This window comes from Antechinus flavipes, chromosome 3 (assembly GCF_016432865.1).
Source record: "Antechinus flavipes isolate AdamAnt ecotype Samford, QLD, Australia chromosome 3, AdamAnt_v2, whole genome shotgun sequence".
NCBI lineage: Eukaryota > Metazoa > Chordata > Mammalia > Dasyuromorphia > Dasyuridae > Antechinus > Antechinus flavipes.
Window position 1 is genome coordinate 30,654,383 of NC_067400.1, and position 22,770 is coordinate 30,677,152.

Sequence of the window (22,770 nt, forward strand, 5' to 3'; positions counted from 1 at the left end):
TTTCCAGAAAGAGATGGAAGAGATGTCTTCTCAGTTAGATCTCTTTTTTTTAGAACCAAGCGTGGTCACCATAATTTTCCTAAGTTCAGGTTGTTTTGTTGTACTGTATTTTGCAATCATTGTATTTATAATCTTTATATTTAATTATATATAATCTTTTTACTTCACTTTTATAGCATTTCATATAATTCTGAACTAGTTGATGCTTTGTTTCCAGTTCTAGACATAGCTAGAATGAGAAAGGAAGTGATCAACTAGAAAAAAAAATTGTTCCAAATATCAGAAATAATAAAAAAAAATGCTTTTTTTCTACTAAATAAACCCTTTGAAGCAAAGCATATGAACAGTTGTTAGTTGAAGAAGTCTTTAAATTGTTAATAATGAGGGACAACTGGGTGTTACAGTAGATAGAGCACCAGCCCTGAAGTCAGGAGGACCTGAATTAAAATTTGGTCTCAGACACTTGACACTTATTAGCTGTGTGACTCTGGGCAAGTCACTTAACCCCAATTACCCAGCGTTCCCTCTCCCCCCCCCAAAAAAAAATAATTGCTAGTAATAAAATGTAAATTGAAACAACTTTGTATCATAGTCAACAAATGGACAAAGGTAGTGAAAGATGGGAATAACTTCTCATCACTGCAGTCTTTATTACTGTCAAATGAGTCAGTGTAAGAAAGTTACATGGTTTTTATCAATTGAAATATTGCTAAAAATGAATTTCCAGTGTTTTGCTGCTATACTTTAAGAACCCATGGGCATCTTCATCTGACCAGAAGAAGAAACCTTCTGCATGTAGTCTCCCCTTGTGAAATGTGACCTCTTTAAGAGCAGACAATTGTTTTCAACAAGTATATGTTAATCACTGTGTTTTATGCACTATCTTGTTTTTTTTTTCTTTGTATTCTCAGCATTACAATGGTTTGCACACAGTAAGTGCTTAATAAATTCTTTTTCATTCTTTGAACAAAGTTCTTAAGAACTAAGAATATTTTTGCAAGGAATTTTTTTTTTTTTACTCTTAACTTTGGGGCATAGACCCAGCAATGGGATTAGGGAGCCCAGAAATATTAAACAGGTAGATGTTATAGTGGGGTAGAGCACAGAACACAAGTAATCAGGAAACCCTGAGGTCATATCATCTCTCAAAAACTATCTGAGTCAGAGCAAATGTCTTAATCTCGCTGCTTCAGTTTCCTTATTTGTGAAGTAGGGATAATATTACCATCTATGTCACATAGTTGGTGTGAAGATCAAATTAAATAATTGTAGAAGCAATTTAAATTTTTTAGTAGAAATAATTTATATTTTTTTTAGTGCTGAATGATAGCTGTTAATATAAAAAATATGTATATTCTCTAATAATCCTAAATTTTCCACAGATAAATTGGGTCTAATAGTTTGATAACTTCATCAGCAAAATAATATTGTGGTTTTTTTTTTTTATAGGTTTTTTTCTTTTTTTGTTTTTAAACTTACAGCCATCCTAGTACTTCTGTTGGTATTTTATTATTTTTGACAATTTGGATATCAGGAGAAACTCAAGGTTCCTTTAGTTTTAAATGTAAATTTTAAAATGTCTTTTTCTAATAGCTAATAAACATTTGACACACAGTTTTGTATGGTGGGTCATTTATATTTTTAATATCCTTTGGCCTTTTATTCTTTGATTAATGACACGGTATGATAAATTTGTGTGTATTATACATTTTACTTAGATGTCAAACTTTTTTTTTTTTTTAAACAAGTATTAGATACAATGGTTTTTATCCATTAGTTATTTCTAAATGTGTTGCTTTTTGTTATATAAGAATTTTAATATACTCAAATTATTCTATTCTGTAATGTAGATTTCAGGTCTTCTGTGTTGAATTTTTTTTTTTTTTTGATCCTTTTCAGTGGTTCTGGGGCAGTATTCAGATGGATGCCAGAGCTGGAGAATCTATGTATTTATATGAAAAGGTATAAAAATTATTTCTTCTTGCATTCAGAGAAAATGTGTACTAAATGGTAAAAATATAGTATCTTTTAATCTTTATATTCATAATTCTTATCTCAAGGACAAAAACTCTGAAATATATGAACCTATATGTAAAAATTCCTTAGCATTTGTAGAAAATAATTTAAAATTAGATACAAAATAACATTTTTCCTTGAGGCATAAATGAAAACAATCATATCAATAAATTCAGAATCATAAAATCTAATGGAGAACCTTTTATGAGTTTTTTTTTTTTAAGTTCCTATATTCCTCACATAAAATTGAAAAACATACTTTAGAATGCTAAAATGTTACTATTAGGCAATTACAATTCTTTGTTTACTATTGAATACTTCAGATTTGTATGAAATAAACATGCAATTTTGTATAAATGGGCTACAATCTGTTTAGTGTGCGTGTGTTATATATGTATGTAATATACACACATTTTTTTTTCATGCCTTAATAACTAATACAGAGCGTTTATGTTTAATTTTAGGCTAATACTCCTGAACTCAAGAAATCAGTGTCACTCCTTTCTTTGAGTACCCCAAATAGCAATCGTAAGAGACGTCGCTTAAAAGAAACACTTGCTCAGCTGGCGAGAGAAACTGATATATCACCATTCCCCCCTCGTAAACGCCCATCAGCTGAGCATTCCCTTTCTATAGGGTCACTACTGGATATCTCCAATACACCAGAGTCCAGTACTAGCTATGGAGGTAAAGTACAATTTAATAAATTCATTTTGAATCTTAAATACAAATCTTGTTAGTGTACAGGTAAGTGGAAATAGTCTCCACATATTTCTATTGTAGTCAGTCAAAATGATTTCTTAAAGACCTACTGTGGGATTATCTATAATGTAAAAAGCAAAGCATTAAGGATTTGGGGGAATATAAAAAGTATAAGACATAGTTCCTGTCTTCATGCCACCCATAAAATAATTGTGGAGAAAAGATGAAGGCATATAGATATAAAGGGTGTAATATAACATACCATGTTGCAAAATATGTAATTAATTAACAAAGTGGATAATGGATTGTGAATATGCTGTGCAATCAGAGGCTGTTTTGATGAATTATTTGAGGAGATGCAACTTGAGCTGGAAACTTAAGGATGGATCAGATTTAAATAGGAAAATGGGAAAGCGCAAAACATTATATTAAAACAAGCAGTAAATTTATTTGCAAGAATCATAAGGTTATTTTAGAGAAGTAGGAAATAAAATCCTGGAAAGGTTAGTCATGTTCTAGAAGACCAAGGAAACCAGATAGCATAACTCATTTATTTTGTCCTTCAGGGAACAACATTTGGAGGTCTTTCAGCACTTGGAAAGAAGTGATTAAAGAGGATGTCTTAATTTGAGATAAGATGAATTAGAGAAAGTAGATATAAGGATGTTAATGTTAATTGTAAGGAGAGCAAGTAGTAGGTTTGGAAAGGAAAAAATGAATATCATTTCAATGACAAGGAAAAGAAGGTACTAAAAGATTCAGTGGGAGTGAGAGATTGAAAAGTATTAATAATGATTAAGTAAATTCTTGAACCAGAATACTATACAGATGATGGTACCATTAGCATGAATGGAAAAGTTGGGAGATAGAGGTTGGTGTTGGTTTGGAAGACAGTAGGAACACTGGATATGATAGCAAATTGTTTTAATTGTAATATGCTCAGTCTGAAAAATGGAACTGGGATACGTAACAATGGCTAAAATGAAAGTTTTGGGGACCATCCTGATAAAGACCTTGGATGAAACCAAAAGAGTAAACATGATGTATATATGTAGAAAATGTAATGGCTGAAAAGAACTAATGACTCAGGATTAAATTTCAAGAAACATTCCATAGTGGAAAAATTGCCAGTGAAGGGGATAGGACGATCAGTCAATTATTTAGATGAAGAAATGGGTAAGGAAAGAGTTGAAGGTTTCTATCTCTAAGCTTTGTTTTCAAATTATTTAAGAAAGTGATTGTCATTGAAAAATTTAAACAGTTAGCCTGCTATCTCTGATCACATCTTTAAGTAGCAGTTATACACAAAAGAAAAATGGAAGAAGTCAATCAACAAAGCCTTTGATTAGTATATATTTGTTTCCAGCAACCTGTTTTTGAGAGAAAAAAAATTATCTAAGTGGCATTTACAATTTTTGAATAAAAATCTTTCCTTACTCTGCCTCTCAAAAAAAAAAAGGAAAATTGTGTTTCAACTTTAAAAAATAAAAGATTGAATAATTTATTTCTCTTCTCTAACAGAGTGACATTCTTTCTAGACATTCCAGAAAACTCTGGGAGATTGAGTCAACTAACGAGATCTATTAAAGATTGAAGTTAATAAAAATAGTAAAAGACTAGGACCAATGTACCTCTCATTACCACCAAATACCTCGGTCTTCATCTTGTCCTTCCTCTGATTGTGATGGAAAAGGGACTCGCATTTCCCAGATCAATTGCCTTACTGGGCCCTCATGGTGGTATTTCTCTTACTTCAGTGTTTTTCCTGGGGTAGGTGAAGAAGCAGTGGGCTTTGAAATCATTACCAGAGTAAATATACATGTCCTTCTGAGTACAGAACAGTTGTTTTCATCTTTTCTTTAGTTTTCCCAAAATATAGTATTGTGAATAATATATTTGGTGATGATTTTTTTATGTTATTGGTGCTTCATTTGTATCTGAAAGGAAAACAAATTTTCTGATCCCCTTTGAAAGGAAATATTCTTGTTTTGTTTTTTCCTGAAGACCCAAGTTCTTTATTTTCAGATTTCAGGAAACATCAAGTTTGTTTCTTAATGATAGAAATGATTTTTGATTGATATTTTTAAAAAAATCTTTATGCATATAACATACTTTGAATATTAAGAAATAGGCTATATTATATCTTTGAGAATAATCACTTATGAATTTTTGTGATATCAATATACATGTTCAGTGATTTAACTTCTAATCAGATGAATTCTGCACTTACCGAGGATAGGTTTCTGCAACAATTTCTAATAGGTAATCTGGCAGAAATACTCAAAAGAAAATTGGAATATTCTGATCTATTGCATGGGATTCCAGTGACTTTAAACAAAGCCTGTATTAAGAAGCATATCTAGCCCCAGCTGTTCTTTTGTGTTTTAATAAAATAATTGCTCAATTTTATTTTTTATTTTGTTATTTATTTTAATAAAAAAAAATTCCTCATGATGAGGTATTCATAACTATTATTTGGGAAATACCTTGTACTGTGTTGTGCTGTTTATTCCTTCTCTCCTGTGCCTTCAACTCTTCCCTTTAATTCACTCCTTCACATCTGCCTTGAGAGGTAGCATGAAATAATAAAACTTATATGCTTAGAGTTATCAAGGTGATTCTGGACAAATTAATTTGGAACCTCATTTTCATAATACCTGGAGTAGTTATGAACAAATGAAGTAAAAGTGCTTTACAAACTTTAAAATGTCATGTAAATGTTTGTTGTCACTACTACTACAAATATGCCCATATTTCCTTAAAAACACAAACATGTAAACACACAAGTCTTGTTAAAAGCTTTCCCTAGTCTTGACCTTCTGTCCAAATTTAACTGCCGTTACTCTTCAATAAAATACTTCATACTGCAAAAATAAGCACTTCACATGTATATAGTCCTTAAGATTTGCAAACACTTTCTTCTATGTGAGAACAGGAAATGTTGTTATAAAGAAACCCATTTTCAGAGGTAAAGTGATTGAGCTGAGATCATTTAAGCTCATGTTTGAGGCAGGATTCAAACCCTTCTGCTTTTACATTTATCCCTCTAGTCTTCTGTGTTCTCCCTCAGTCTAGACTTTGCTGTTTCTTGAATGTGAGAGGCATTTTTCCACATATGCTGTCATCCCTAAAATAAAAGTGCTCCTTCTTTCCTCTAGTTTTCTGAGCAGTATTTAGGGAGGTAGCAGGGGTGCAGTAAAAACACTTGATTTTTAGACACTATTAATTTGAATCCCAGATTCCCTATTTTAATAGGGCAAACTTGGGCAGATCACTTAATCTTGCATAGAATATAAAATGTGTCCACTAGTAGCCATCTCCATCTCAGATGCTGAGAACCTGGTTTTCCTACTTTGGGCAGTACTGGAATGACAGCTGCACAAAGACCCAGTTTTCCCTTCTTTCAAAGGAGAAGGCAAGGCACGGGCAGCCCACCTTATATGGGATATTTTTTATATTGTGTCCAAGAAATGACCATGCCTTATTACAACCTCACTGTATCCTGTGCAGCATCTTAAAGTATAGGTTTCTGGGTAACTATGGAATAAAAGATTGATGACTTTTTTTTTTTTTTAACCCATCAAATAGTTATTGAGGCTTGTGCTTTGTAAAGTCACTTTACTTGGGTTTCATGCAAAAGATGTTAGTAATAAAAAATAGGTTTCCTTTCGTGGCAGAGAAAATTAATTTTTGTAAAAGACCTCTGTTTGAGAAGGAAAATTTTTGATTAGCAAGTTTTCCTTAAAAAAAAAAAAAAAAACAACTTCTGCTTTCTTCTAAAAGAATTTGAGGTGACTATTAAAATATATAATTTTTAAAGTTATGATTAGCATTTTGACATTATAGGGTATAGTTTTATGCACAAATAAGTAATTTGTTTTTGAAAGACATGCTACCTAACATTTCAGTCATACAATAGTAAATGGAGGAAAATTTACAAAATGTATTGATACTGAATATTGTACAGTTAAAGAAATTTTCAGAATATGGAATTTCCAAGTTAGTAAAAAGATAATTTTGATATGGAAACTAGTTTATGTTAGGACTCGGTAGGGAACATAACACTAGGTTAATAGTGAAGAAATCTGATTTCTTAGGCCTGCCCCTGGTACTTGCTGTGTGGTTTCTTTTTTAAATGTCACAAACCTTTTCTTCATTTTCTTACTGAATTGGGGATTCTTATTACCTTGTTAAGTTGTGAGAATCAATCAAAATGACCATTTAAGGATATGAAGCACTAGTCACACCTATAAGGTACTGATTTAGGTATATTTGAAAGACTTAACTTGTTTTAAACTTATTGTTAAATGAGTACCTTTGTTTTACTGAAACATTTAGCAATTTTTAAACTTGTTTTATTATTATTATTATTTTTTAGAAACACCAAAATCTTGTAGTAAGCCTTCCAAAAATTCTACTCCGGTACCTCCAAAGCAATCAGCAAGGTGGCAGGTTGCAAAAGAACTTTATCAGACTGAAAGTAATTATGTAAATATACTCGCAACAATTATTCAAGTAAGTTCAAATTGGTGAGGCTTATTTGTTTTGAGTGTTCTTGGTGTAAAATTCAAAATATATGTACTGGGGGGAAAAGAAGGAATCTACAATTATGATGCTAAAATGTATATGACCAGAATTGTAACTAGTGACTAAAAAACTCATTACTCTGAAAACAGTCAGTGTAATGGTAGATTTCAAAGATTATGATCTTGGAGGAATAGGGCTTCCATTTCCAATGTATTTAATGTAATTAACTCATCACTGATTTGAGGAGGCCCTTGTAAAACTCCACCAGACTTTCTAAAAGAAGCATGTTTTGGGTCCCAGGGATAATCTGATATTGGACATCTTTTCCCATTCACTGTTTACATTAGAACTTGGTAAATGGGATGCATGAAGCTCTTCTGTAGCCGTCTTTTGCATGGTCATTCATTAGGCAGCTTTAGAGGCAGAAGCACTGTTGATTTCAGTGAGGCTGTGAATCACTCAGGTCCTGTGAACATAAACATAGCCACTCTCAACTGTGTGGAAAGCAGGATACATTTGGCATTTCGGGGCAAAGAAATTGGAACGCCAGTTAAACCTAGGATAATAGAGATACTTTGCTATTGAAGCATTTCATGTTTTGTTTTTTTATACATTGGAATGTTTATAGTAATTGATAAATGGTTAAAAACTTGTGTAAATTCTGTTAGGCCTTGAGAAAATGCTGGGGTGGGGATAACAGTTCTAATTAGCATAGGAAATAAATTCACCTATACCGAGTGCTGCTACTAATAAAGTAGAAGACTTGGAATTAAGAATTCATTTTTTTTACTTCCCATTTGGGATTTTCTTGGCAGAGGTCCTACAATGCTTTGCCATTTCCTCTTCCACTTCATTTTCCAGGAAACTGGGGCAAACAGGGTTAAGTGACTGGCCGAGAAACACATGGCTAATAAGTGTCTGAGGCCAGATTTGAACTCAGGGAGGTGACTCTTCCTGACTCCAGGTGACCCTTTAACCACTGTGCCACCTATTTGCTCAGAGTCAGGAAAACATGAATTCACATCTGACCTCAACCACTTATTAGCTATGTGACTATAGGCAATCACATAATCTCTCTAAGTCTCAGTTTCCTTATCTGTAAAAGGGAGCATACCTCTGAGGGTTGCTTCAAAGATCAGATATGAGAATCAAGTCAAATAATTTGAGCTCTTTACAGATCTTAAAGTTCTGCTGAAATGTTATCATCATCATTGTCTTCTAAGAAGCCTAGGGAATATATGAAGAAAGATGATAAGTATTCATATTCTAGAAGGCTAAGCATGAATTTATGAAAGCTTTCATTTGAAAGATTGCAGCCTAAACCATGACTACAGTCTTCCTACTTTCAGGGAATTTTTAAGATAAAATTTTTGCTTTCCAATATATATTAGAATTTCATAATGGCTCTGAGCTGTCTTTGAGTTTGTAATTGTACTAGAAGTATTCTGATAGACTGGTGGGCCAGCTAGAATGTTGGATGAACCACCGGTTATTTTTGTTATAATTAGTATATCAGCAGAGAAGTACGCTATGAGTAATTAACTTTGAACTCATAAAATTTCCTTTAATGCTTTGAGTAAATTTTCAGTAAACATTAGCTGTCAGTAGGGCAAGAATATTTTTTAAAGTTAAGCAATTATAAATATTAAATATTTTAAAAGTAGATTTCTAGAAGTTGTTGTTTATATGTTTGTTGACAACTTTTTGCTTTGCATAACCTTTATTTCTCAATATGTCTTTCCTTACCAGAAAATCATCTTTTAAAACAAAGAATTAAAAATTCAGAGAAAAGGAAAAAAATACAGTAGAATTAACCAATATATTAAACATTTTAGAAATGCTTCTAAATGTCAGAACTTTTCCTTCTCTCTCTCTCTCTCTCTCTCTCTCTCTCTTTTTTTTAGAATAGCATAAATTCATGCTTGGCCTTCTAGTTGGTTAATAACTTGAATGTAAAATAAAAATTATTATATGACTGTGTAATACTCTTTTAATACTGGGACTACATGATTAACTCAATAAAACCTGATGTACTATTGGGCTAAACTATGTAGCTGATCAAGTGTACAAATATATCTGTAAATATCATAAAGGAAAGAGAAAAACATTCTTGATTTTATTTTGGGAGATGTTGGGATAGAGTGTTATCTTTGCTTTTGTATTCCTACTTGTATCATATATCAGTCACAATTTTTTTTAGCTGTTGAGTCTATTTATTTTTCCTTGCTTTAGTTATTTCAAGTTCCATTGGAAGAGGAAGGACAACGTGGAGGACCTATCCTTGCCCCGGAAGAGATTAAGGCCATCTTTGGTAGCATTCCCGATATCTTTGATGTCCACACCAAAATAAAGGTAAATTTCCCAAATTTACCCACATAGCACATTTAATCTTTTTAAAATAGATAGTAGTGCATATCTATAAGAATTCCTTTTAGTGCTTTAGTTGGTGTAGTAGCATTTTAGTCCTAAAATTACTTTATTTCCTTTCTTCCCTCTTTGACTGAACTTTAGTGTTCCTGGAGATACACACCTGTGACATGTGCCTATTACTTTTCTTTTAATCTTAGCAACCTAAATAATGAAGATTGAAGGTATTGGCTCCTGTTATTGTTTTCTTTGTCCTTTTTTTACCTCTATTTTGGATTTTCTTTAATATTAGTTTTGCTGAAGTTTGACAATTGTTGTACTAGAGGGCTATTGTTTGTTGTTCATCCAGCATATAGTTGTGTCTGATTCTTTGTGATCCCATGTTATGTTTTCTTGGCAAAGATACTGGGGTGATTTGCCGTCTCCTTTAGTGGATTAAGGCAAACAGGTTAAGTGACTTGTCCAGGATAACACAGCTGGTGAGTGTCTGAGGTCTGATTTGAATTCCGGTTTTCTTGACTCCAGGTCTTGCCTACTGAGCCACCCAGCTAACTCTCTATTTCTAGTTTCTCTCCTTAGGCAAACAAGTATGTACACAATCCAAAAAAAGATACTTTCTGTTTCATGACATGATTTCTAATCAACTATCTATAACTTCTCTAGGCCCTTTGTATCTTAGACCAGAATGCTTAATGTTTCGGATTCATTTTTTTTTCCATTGTTCCTTTAATAAAGATTTAAAATTTTGCCAGCATTTTTTCCCAAAGTAGTGCTCCTCAAAATCTTAAGACCATATATTGTGAAATTGGGAAAGCGGTCTGAAGTATGAAATATTTTCTAAGCAATATAATTTCCTCATAAAATATAGATGGTGAATATTTTAAATTATAATATAAAGTAATGCTAATAAGTAAAATGAGAAATTAATGCAAATGAAATGCACAATGAACCTAAAATGATATAACATAGTTCGTACACAAGTAAGAGTTAAGTCTCAAAGAATCTGAGGACATACCGAAGAACTCTTGTTTCTTTTTTTAATAACTTTTTATTGACAGAACCCATGCCAGGGTAATTTTTTACAACATTATCCCTTGCACTCACTTCTGTTCCGATTTTTCCCCTCCCTCACTCCACCCCCTCCCCCAGATGGCAAGCAGTCCTTTACATGTTAAATAGGTTACAGTATATCCTAGATACAATATATGTGTGCAGAACCGAACAGTTCTCTTGTTGCACAGGGAGAATTGGATTCAGTAGGTATAAATAACCCGGGAAGAAAAACAAAAATGCAAGCAGTTTATAGTCATTTCCCAGTGTTCTTTCTTTGGGTGTAGCTGCTTCTAGAACTCTTGTTTCTCAAATATTGGGTATGGGGTTAGGTTTTCAGAATAAGGAAGACCTTGCACTGAAAATTTGTGGAAGTGTCATCAAAAGAACGAGTAATTGGTAGGAGTCCTGGGTTCTGATTTTATTTTTATCCCTAACTATTTGGGTGATCTTGCCAAAGTCATTAACCTGCTGGTTCTTCATCTATATCATTTCCTCAAAATTCCTTAAGTGATGACATTTCATAATTCTTTTTCCTTTTTTTTTTTTCATTGTAGTTACATTCGTTGGTAATACCATGTGGTAGTACTTAATACATACTTATTTGTTGATATATATTTAATATTGTAAGCTAGCAAAAAAGTATTAGGATATAGGTGATTCTATAATAAAGAAAAAACCAAAGTGAGAACAATTCTTAGTCTCAATTATTTGTGTGTCTCCCTTCATTTTCACTGTTGAGAATTCACTCCTTGGGAATTGTGAATAAGGGGAAAGCTGGCATAGTCTTTATATTCATATTCTCTTTTCAGAGATCATATTTCCATATGTTCTGAGAGGAGGTATATAGGATGCTGTGATGTTAAATTATCCTAAGGAAATCAGTCCAGAGGGATGAAGGAATAATGAGAGATGGAATATTAAAAATAAAAAGAAATTTATATGAATGATGATGGAGAAGAGCAATTGTCTAAAGAAATTGATGTGGGTCATGTAACTCGGCCAAAAAAAAAACCTAATTTAAAAACTGAGTTTTCAAAAAATCATGTCAAAGAAGTGAAGAAGGGAAGGTTTTTTAAAAAAGCACCATGTAATCCACTGCTAAAACCACAGTCAACTGAGGATCACACAAAAGGAACTTCTTTTGCTCTTTGCTCTGCTAAGGAGAAAATCATCTCTGGAAAGGAGAGGACAAAAATGCTTAACAGGAAATCAAAACTCAAAACAAGGATGAGATAATAAGCAAATATTTTGGTATACTTAATGCTTTCAAGCTCTTAAGTGTGAGTCAAATCAAAAGTATTTAAAGACTTAGTTGATCAATCAGTTAAGCATTTATTAAGCATCTGCTGTACTCAATACCTGTGTATGGTCCAGAGATACAAGGATAAAAATGAAACATTCCTTGCCTTGTGATTATTGAGTCACTGCCAGGGACATACTGGGAGCTGAGGGACGTAGAGTAGACTGTAAAAAAGAGAAAAAGAAAAAAAAGAACTAGAGAAGTGAGCTTTTCATAAAAAGAAGTAACTTGATTCAAATTTTGGTAAAATTCTAGAAGTATAGGCTAAAGGAAAGGAAGGAGAAGTAATAATATATATATCCTGCTGGGTAAGTGCTGTTATCCCCATTATACAGTTGAGGAAATTAAGGCCAATTTAGGTTAAATGACTTGCCATAAATCACACAGCCAATTAGAGACTGGATTAGAGACTTGGGTCTTTCTGACTTAGTGTACATCTAGAAGAAAAAGTGATGATCACAAAGAGTTGACTTGGCTTCATCAAGAGCCAGTTTTGCCAAACTTTTAGCCTTTTTTTTTTTTTTTTTTTTTAAACCTTATTAGTAGTATTCTGGATAGGGGGAATATAAAGTTTACCTAGATTTAGACGTATATGGGGTAATACAGGAGACTTCTGGGGTTGGAGCCAAGATAAAGCCAGGAAACTGCTCGAATTTTCCCAATTTCCCTTGAAAACCACATGAAACTAAGCCTCTGAACAGAATCTGACAGAATGAAATCATTCTCCAACTCAAGATAGATTGGAAAAACTTCAAGAAAGATCAGTCACACTAGGATGAAAAGGGTGTTCTGCTCAGCTCAGATAGACTTGAGAAAGCCACTGAGATGAGAGGGTCTTAATCACAACAAATCTGCAACTAAGACCCTCAGTCCTGCTTCAGTAGAGGAGCAACTCAGCAGGGCAGCTTCCAGTCTCAACTTAGAAGGAAAATTCTTGGAAACCAGGCTCTTTCTTGAACAGAGCAGGCAAAGCTACTTCCTACAAATAAAAGGGGCCCCTGTGGCCAAAGCCAAGGTTCAGAGCTGCACAGGAAGCTTGAGACAGGTCCAGGAGCAGAGCTTTATTATAAAAGTGAAAAAAAGAGGAAATATTGAAAGAAAAGGGAAAAAAATGTGTAAGAAACAGAAGTTTACCCCAGGAGTAGAACTCTACTATAAAAGTGAAAAAAGAAGAAATATCAAAAAAAAAAAAAAAAAAGGGTGGGGTGGGGAATGTGCAAGAAACAGAAAAGAACCCTGACCATAGAAAACTACTATGGTGACAGAGAAGATAACTCAGATGAGGACAAAATATCCATAGAGGAACTCTCAAAGAGTGATATGAATTGGTCTCAAGCCGAAAGAGCTTTCTTGAAAGACTTCAAAAGGCAAGTAACAGTGGTAGAAGAAAAAGGGAGAAAGGACATGAAAGATATAGATGAGAGAGTCTTGGAAAAGGAAGGAAAAAAATGGTCTGAAGAAAACAATTCCTTAAAAGATAGAATAAACCAAATAGAAAAAGGGATACAAAAGCTAACTGAAGAAAATCACACATTAAAACCTAGAACAGGGCAAATGAAAGCTAGTGACTCTGTGAGACAGCAAGAATCAGTCACACAAACTAAAAAGAATGAAAAAATGGAAAAAAAAATGTCAAATACCTCTTTGGAGAAGTATAGGGGCTGTTCAATGATGACTCTGGTGTGAGGCTTTTTCTAAGCTCTTTTCAAATTTACTTGCCCATATTTGGTGTTCATCTTTACCCAGCTTTCTAAGAAGCTGTTACATGTGCAGTGGTAGCTATACCCTAGCAAACTGTTTTGTGATGTCATACACACAGCATTTAACCAATATTACTTATTGACAAAGATGGGTGAATGCTCAATTGGGGCTCCAAGTAGCTGTAGCATGTGCAGCAGGCATACCTCAGTAAAACCATCTTAGCAGACAGACTAAAATAGGTTTTGAGGAGCCAACAGGCCTCACATCCCATAGTTAATTAGGGTGGACTTTGGCCCTGGAAGAGAATGAGGTGGACAATTTTGTGCAACTCTGTCTCACTTAAATCTAATTCAAGACATTGTTCTGTAATACTGTTGATCCTCTTTGAAACAAAGGACAAACAACAACCTAGATTAACATATTTTATGGCAGTCTTTCATGCTGTTAGGGAAACATGAAGAGATGTAGACCTGATGATCTGGTTAGCTGGATTTGAAATTGGATGATTTGTGTCTGAGTAGACATTATTGACAACTTGTAGAGAGGTCTCTGGTAGATGTGCTGGAAGGTTTGGGCTCACTACCCTTTGACCTTTTTATCAATAACTTTACAAAAGCATTTATGGCAGGCTTATACATTTTGTAGATGAAAAAGAAAGGTAGCTGAGGCACTAGCTAGGACACACAAAGATCTCCAACCAAGGGGCCCTTTAGCTTAAAGATTTGTAGAGAATAAGAGCCAACCTACCATCCAATGAAGCAAAGTTCATTTTGAAATGTTATGGAAGATTAGCGAGTTTTCCTTTAAATCCAGCCAAAGTCTGCCTTATGGCCCATCTCACTGCTAGTTCTGTTCGTTGACACTCAGAAAAATAAGCCTCATTCTTATTCCACATGATGTTTTTTGAATGCTTCATAGAATCTCATTCAACATATACTTGAACAGTTAACTCTCTTATGAACTACCTGAGAAGTGGTCATCTAAAATTTGCCAGAAAACCAGTTATTCCCTGAGATAGCCCATTCTACTTTTGGCTACTCTTATTATTAAGAAGGGCTAGCTGGGTGGCACCATAGTACACAGAGCACCAGGCCTGAAGTCAGGAAGTATCATTTTCATGAGTTCAAATTCTGTCTCAGATACTAGGTATGTGACCCTGGGCAAGTCATTTAATTCCAATTGCCTCAGTTTCCTTATCTCTAAAATGAACTGGAGAAGGAAGTGGCAAAGCATGCCAGTATTTTTATCTACAAAACCCCAAATTAAAAAACCACAAGGAGTTGGATGTGACTGAAACGACTGAACAACAATTAGGAAACTTCCTTATCTCAAGGAAGAATTTACCTCTTTTGTTCCTTACTCCATTGTTGTTCTTATTGAGAACAAAAATATTGTATGGACCAGGAAAACTCTACAGAATTGGTAGATTGTATTTTTTTTCCACTATAAGCAATGTGGATATAGTGGCTAGAGAGCCAAACTTAAGAAAACTTGGGTTTTCAAGTCATGACTTTGACACATTGGCCCTGTGACTGGACAGGTCAGTTAACTGTTGAGTGATCCAAGGAACAATGTAAGGCCATGAATTACATAAGTTACTGATCTTTATTTTTAAAGGAATTTCCTATCTGTATTTTTCTAAATCAAAATCAAAATCAAGTTTGCATCAAATAACAAACAAAACCTTGTATTTTTATATAAGATAGGTTATTTAGTTAATAGCTTGTTTCTTTGGCTGTGGCATTCTGTTATTATAAATTCAAATTTTTTTGGCGTGTAGCTTATTGTTAAAATCATGTTATCATATAGACATTCAATACTTATAATGTTTTTGGACTGGTCCTTTTTTTTTTTTAATTCTAATATTTTTGAAATACATTGTCTAGTTTAATATCACCAAGATCATCAACTAGAATTATTATTATTATTATTAGACTTCAGTTACCTGGTAGAATAAAAAAAGTAGCACTTAGTTAACTTACTGGATTTTTTCCATGCTTTGTATATTAGCTGGATTTGGATTTTATAGATAACAATTGCAGTCATTTTTTAATATATCAATAACTTACTTTTTATATTACTTGTGACTGAATACCAGGTTATACCAAGAATAAAAGAAAAGTCAGCAGAGTTTCTGTCTAATCTTGTTATGCCTAGTTGTTCCCCTGCCAAACTGTCTCCCATTTAGAGGTGTAGGAAATGGCTTGAGTGAAATGCTTGTAGTTGTTGCAGTTATCAGCTGGCCAGTAACCCTCGATCCCTGCATTCAGAAATACTCAGGAGGCTGTGAGCCAAACAGGAGGTATTTGGTAGTCAGGATGATGACCAGAATCTGAATGGCCCCAGAGATTGTTTAAAATCCTTAGCTTTTCCTCTTTCCACCACCTCAGTCTTTATGTTCCTGGGGAAGTGATGGTTTAGCTTGTGTGGAATGATATTCCAAAGGAAAGGAGACTTATCCATACTGAGATGGGAAAAGCAGATTGATATGGAGTTGTAAAGAGCTTTAAAAGCTAAACAAAGATCCTCAGAGACAGTGGGCTTTCATTGGAGTTTGAGTAGGAGAGAAACATTGTCAGATAATTCCAAACAGGATACTTCATGTGGAGTTAGTTTGGACAATAGAAATTTTAAATAATTTAGTCAATACTAATTTTTTTTCAATGTTACGTTTGTGCCAGGCATAATTCATTGTATTTTCTTTTCTTTCTTTTTGTTTTTTTTGGAGACAATCTGGATTAAGTGACTTGCTCAGGGTCACCCAGCTAGTAAGGGTCTGATATTGGATTTGTATTCTGGTCCTCATGACTCCAGGACTGGCACTCTCTCCACTGTACCACCTAGCTGCCCCACAATTCATTGTATTTTCTAAAAATCTCTGATGTTTTCAATTTTTTAAAAATGTTTTTGATATGAGAGAACTTATATTTTCTTCCATTTTCTAATTTTTTTACTTTAATACTTGTTGATTCATTAAGTTCATTATCTTCTGCTTGGTCCATTCTTATTTTTAGGGAATCTTATTGGGTATAATTCTGTACCTCTTGTGCCAAGTTGGTAATTCACTTTATAAAATCTCTCCTTTATTCCTCTCATTTTTTCCCCAAGTCTTTTCTCTGTGGCTCTCATTTAATTTATGGTACATTTTTATAACTTGCATCATTTCTTTTAGGAATTCTAACTGATCTTGTGGGCAAGTAACTTTTCATTAAGGCTTTGCTTTTAGGCATTTTGGAATTTCTGTTTTAGATATCCTTGGCCTTATCATACTAATCTTTTTTTTAGTCATTCTTTCAGTGATTATATTTGAGTAATGTAGCATTTCTCAATGCTTGCCTACCTGGGAGTTCTGGTCCAGGTGCTGAATCTGATCAGATCTGGAATCTCTGTGACAGACTTAGCTTGGAGGAATATTGAGTCTGAGTCCCTGACTTCTCTCAGAAATCTCTCCTTGTTGGCTTGGACCTGGGATTGAGTGATTTTCCATAACTGTCTCTTCACTGTTGGCCCAGCTCTAAGGAAAGAGTGCTTAGCTCATGATCGGTTCCGAATGACTCCATGCCACTGGCTTAACTCGGCGCTCTGGGCACTTGAGTCCATGATTCCAGCTCAGTTTCTGTTCCAGTCATTTGCTGAATTTATGATTTTTGGGCTTCCTGGAAAGATGAGTCATTATAGCTTTTGGTTTTCCATTCACTACTTGTTCTGACAGTCTTCTTAGAATATGGTTGCAGAAGTTGTATGGAAAACTGGGTTGTGTAGCTTCCTCCTATTTCACTGTCTTGACTATAAACTGTTGCAGTAGTTTGAGACATCTTATTCCATTTATGGAGAAGTAGTGATCTGTATCCATGGTAGGAATAACCCCATGAATGAAATTATAAATATTAAAAATATTGAAGTATAAGATGCTTTGTAACATGCATATGCCTGTCCACTAGTGCTAGCTATCCAGTGACCTGAGATTTATTGAAGACCATTAATAGTGGTATGAAGTGGCTACAAGAGAAATTCTCTTGTTTCTGCAGTGGACAGGGATCAGTTTAAAAATAACTAGAAAGAAAATTTAGTAAGAAAAGATACTTAATTTTCAAGTTGTATATATAGAGGGAGATACTTTTAGACTTGATGATTTGCCAACCAATTTTTTTTCCTCATTATTTTAATAGGACATCATTGTCCAGTTCATAGAGCTAATTTCATTTTGAGAACAAACAAAAGCTCTGAGAAAGGGTAAATTTAATATGTAATTTAAAAAGTTATTATGAGATGATGGCTAGGTACCCTAAGTCACTGCTTATGGGCAGGCCCATGAAACTGCCTGGGCCTCTGTTCTTCAGCTGCAGAATTGACAGAGTAGCAATACAATTGATTTCTTTTATAATCCAATATATTTTATTTTATGAATTAAGAAAATGATTCCGAGAAAGCTTCCAAAGGCTTCATCAGATTCTATTCTGTGACCTACGAAAGGCTAAGAACCTCTGGACATGATAGTCTTACAAATCCTTCCTGTTTAGATCAATGATTCTATCAGATGCGTATGTAGAGATAAATGTGAAAGATTGTTAGCTTTAATGTTATACTCCATTTTGTATTTCAGGAGGATCTTGAAGACCTCATTATCAATTGGAATGAAAGCAAAAGTATTGGCGACATCTTTCTGAAATATGTGAGTGCTTACTAAAAGAATAATTTTCCTATTTAGAGTAATATATTGTCTAACACTGTCCCACTTATGTTATTTGTCCATATTATAGAAGCTTACCAAAGTATTGAAAGTTATTTTAATGATGAGGAAAATTTTTCTTTGAAATTCCTTGTAAGATTATTTACTCGGGCTTTCTTATACTTATGTCCCAAAAAGTCTTGTTCTGGTTGTAAGCTATTAGCCAGACCAAGACTTTTTGGGATGTCCTATATAAAGAATACTGAACCATAATGTTTTTTCTTGTTGAAGATCATTGTTCATAACAATTATTGGAGCATAATGATTCAGTGCCATTGAAGTGAATAAATTATCCTTAATTTGAACATTTTCCAAATACTTTAACTTTTTAAGTTCACAATCAACTTTTCTTTCTCACTATCCATTTTAAATCACTAAAAATAAGAAAAGAGTGACTCAAAATAACCCTAAGTTTTCACATCACCAATTTTTGGCAAAGATCTTTTTTATATGTTCTTCCTACAACTCTTTCCACCTTTCAGATGTTCTGTTTTAGTATCATATGCAAACTTTTGCCTTTGTTTAGTCAGTCACTTTGTTACTTAGTATATAAAAAGAGAGGAACATCAGATACATTTTCTGGTGTTTTGATTGTGTTTCAAACTTATTCACATTGCAAAGCCTCTTGAAAAATGAATGAGTGAACTGCAGGTATTAAAAGTTGGTACCAATTAATTTAGGAGTAATATTTGTCAGATTGTAACTTTTTTGATTACTTGAAAGTGATAATTTTATAGCATATAGAGAAAATAATTAAAACATTTATTATATTCGCTTTTTTTCCTCTCTCTCGCAGTCAAAAGATTTGGTAAAAATTTATCCTCCTTTTGTAAACTTCTTTGAAATGAGTAAGGAAACAATTGTTAAATGTGAAAAACAGAAGCCAAGATTTCATGCTTTCCTAAAGGTAAAGTGGTATTTAAAAAAAAAATTTTGTGAATCTATCATTTATTATTTTTTAAGAGTTTCATAAAAAATTATTACTAACAAGAATCAAGTGTATCTCTATTAAGAACCGTCTAGTTACATACATATTTTTAATTGCTTGAATTGGGGAAGATTGAGGGAAAGAGAAAGGAGTTGGGGGTTAGGCTGCCCTAGTATAGTGGGCAGAGTGCTAACTCAAAAACATTGAACACATTCCAATTATATGACTGAAGAGAGAGGTGCAGGCCAGTTGCACAGCTCTATTGGTAGAGCAATTGTCCTCATTGGAAACTCACTCTACCAAGGAAATCAAAGGCTTAGAAGTCAGGTCAGTGTGAGTGGGCCCTTTGTAAAGGGCAGTGAAAATACTTGTCTTCAAGAGGTGGGTAGAGTCAGCTCATTTGTAACTTGATAGTGCCAGTAAAGATACAAAAGTAAAAATTGTTCTAAAGGGAAAGCTAATCTTTTGGCAGGGATGTCTGTAGTCAGTGAAATATCAGGTTGGGTAATCTATATGCATCTTTCAAACTTAAGATTGTCAAATAATTTCTTGAGTCAGAAATATCAATATAACTGATTCTGTGATATAAGAAGACTAGATTTTTTTATAATAATTTAAAAAATTATGTTGAATAGAGTTAAGGAAATTTTTTTTTTAAGTTTTTTTATTTTATTTTATTTCTTTTAGTGAGTTAAGGAAATTATTAAACTGATTTCTTCTTTGAGTTATTTCTAGCCTATTGGAATGCCATTTCAGATAGTAGATCTAATTTTAGGACTTAGTGGACCTACAAAAGGGCAAATGATTTTCTTCCTTTCATTTAGTATAATCAGGCCTACTTATGTGAATCTTGGGTTGTTGGATTTCATTTTTGTGCTTACTTTTAAAAACTTAATAGCTTTTACCCAAAAAACCTCCTTCCAACTTTCCTGCTATTTCCCTCTCAGTCTCCCAGTCTTGCAACTAGGAGTCATTCTCAGCTTCCTCACTGTCTCTCATGCTCTGTGGTCAGTTTATTGCTAGGTTTGTTGATTTCATCACTGTGACATCTCTTGATATTTGCCCTTTTCTCTTCTGATATGGCACTTTTTGTATGAACCAGACACTCAATCTCATATATCCAGGTATTTTTTCTGGGTGTCCTTTATGCTTGAAATGCTTTCCTTCCATGTTTTCCTGGCTTGTTTTAAGTTCCAGCTAAAAACCCACCTTTATAGGAAGCCTCTTCCAATCTTTCTTAATTCTAGTTCCTTCTCTTTGTTATTTATTTCTAATTCATCATATATATGTTTGTTTGCTTGTCTTGATGAAAAAGACAGATAGTCCTTTGCCTTTCTTTGTGTTCCCCAAGAATGGCACATAGTAGGTTTAATAAATGCTCATTAACTGACTAAAATGACTATTTTCTGCTTTGTAATAATTATGAAAAAAATGTCATTTCTTTTTAGATTAACCAAGCTAAACCAGAATGTGGGCGTCAAAGCCTTGCTGAACTACTTATTCGACCTGTGCAGCGGTTACCAAGTGTTGCATTACTTCTAAATGGTACTTTTATGATATAATTTCATTATATTTTAGGGAATGGAATTTTCAGACAAAAGAAAAATTGCTAGTATATTCGTAGATTCCCACCTTTTTAAATGTCCTTAATTAGAAGGGGTAAGATTATTTATAATCCTCATGAGTTCAGAGAAAGAGAAATAAAAAGACAATGTCCATAGGGTAGAGACCTTATAGCTCATGAGTTTTACTTTGGGGATTTTTCAGGACTTTTGAGGTTAGAGCCACAGAAGTGATCATGCACACGCACACACACACACACACACACACACACACACACACACACACACACACCCTACTCCCTTAAGAAGAAACCTAGGATAAGTTTCTTCTTTCAGTATCTTAGAAAGGGAGCATGACAAGTATAAGAACCTAAGCAGTCAGGAAATTGGCACACTGAGGATTGAATTCATTTAAAATATGCATACTAAATTTAGAGTCACCAAAAAGGAAATATATTTTTATATCTGGTATATAAGTATACTGTGTTTTATTAAAGAAAAAAATATTCTTGGGTCACATTTGCATAATTGTTTGATAAATGCTAGATTTCTAGTCCTAATATGAGTCATATTAGTGTTATTTGATGGAAGGAACCTTTTTTCTTTTCGTTTTCTCCTTTTTTCTTTTCCCTACCCTAACCTAGATTTTTCTATGATGTCATATCATCTTAAATAGTCTTCTGCTTTATAAGCAGATTTGCATTTTCATCTAAGTAAAAAGAAGGAAAGGAGGAAAATGCTCCAAAACAATCAATATGTTGAAAAAGTCTGAGCGTGGGCCTTGGTCCACTTATGGGCTTCCTCACTCAATAAAGCAATGGGGCTGTTGTTTAATCATAGTTTCTTTTAGGCCATGTTGTTTGTAATTTCTCAACATTTACTTTTGGGGGTTTTTGTGGGTTTTTTTCCCCCATTTATGTTGTTGTAGTCATTAGGTATATTGTTTTCTTGGCTCTCCGTTCTCTGAAGATGTTTCATTGTAGTAAAACAACTTTTTTATTAAAGATCTTAAGAAACATACTGCAGATGATAACCCTGACAAGATTACATTAGAAAGAGCTATTGGATCATTAAAGGAAGTAATGACGTAAGTTGATTTTAATTTTGGAATTTTGCTTAAGGTTTAAAATGGCATTGATGGAAAATTTAAGTGAATTAATTAATGGGAACATATTAATAACTAGTGTTTTGTGGCATAGCACAATTTCAATGATTTTCAGTGAAATAATGATAAATGATTCCAGTATACATTTATTAGAAAATAGCAGATTGTCAGCTTAGTCCTAAAATCATTTTGATTCCATGCAAATAAGTTAACAATGTTTTAGAAATTTGGAGATGTTAGACTTTACCTTACGTATATTCCCATGCTGAATTTGCTTTTGAGATCAGATGCACCAAAGTGACTTATCCATCCTGAAACAAAAGAAAAAGTACACATGATATAAACATCCTTTTCTTCTTGCCTTTTTTTCCTTATTGTTTTCTATTAGTATTTTTAATGAAATGTAACTTTTAAGGGACATCTGGAAATTGAAAGTTTATGCTATTTGATGGAATCTGTGAAAGTAAATGTGTTTTTTTTTTTTAAAAATCTACGAATCTTTAACAAATTTCTAGAGATTCTCTCTTACTGTCATAGGTGAATTTGAAGTCCAATAGATATCTCAATTTATAACAAACTTAAGAATTTTGTGGTACCCAAGTTATTGTTCTTTAAATATTTATGAACATCATAAGAGAGTGGCTGAATTGGTAGCAGATAGAAATTATTGAAAGGCTGTCCCTCTGGAGTGTGGAGATAATGAGAAAGCTCTCATTTGCCAGGCCTTAGACATTTTAAACAACCTATTTATAAGGATGGAAAGATGATCACTGATATTAG

At 33.5% G+C, this 22,770-nt stretch overlaps 1 protein-coding gene across 1 annotated transcript in view; it reads left to right on the forward strand.

The window, feature by feature from the left end:
* Window positions 1-22,770, forward strand: part of ECT2 (epithelial cell transforming 2) — a 50,078-nt gene that overhangs the window by 14,052 nt on the left and 13,256 nt on the right. The window contains exons 9-16 of the mRNA XM_051983184.1: window positions 1,900-1,962; window positions 2,481-2,703; window positions 7,097-7,233; window positions 9,478-9,597; window positions 18,270-18,338; window positions 19,192-19,302; window positions 20,772-20,868; window positions 21,891-21,972. Of these exons, the coding sequence (XP_051839144.1) occupies window positions 1,900-1,962; window positions 2,481-2,703; window positions 7,097-7,233; window positions 9,478-9,597; window positions 18,270-18,338; window positions 19,192-19,302; window positions 20,772-20,868; window positions 21,891-21,972 (902 nt within the window). The remainder of the gene's footprint in view (window positions 1-1,899; window positions 1,963-2,480; window positions 2,704-7,096; window positions 7,234-9,477; window positions 9,598-18,269; window positions 18,339-19,191; window positions 19,303-20,771; window positions 20,869-21,890; window positions 21,973-22,770) is intronic.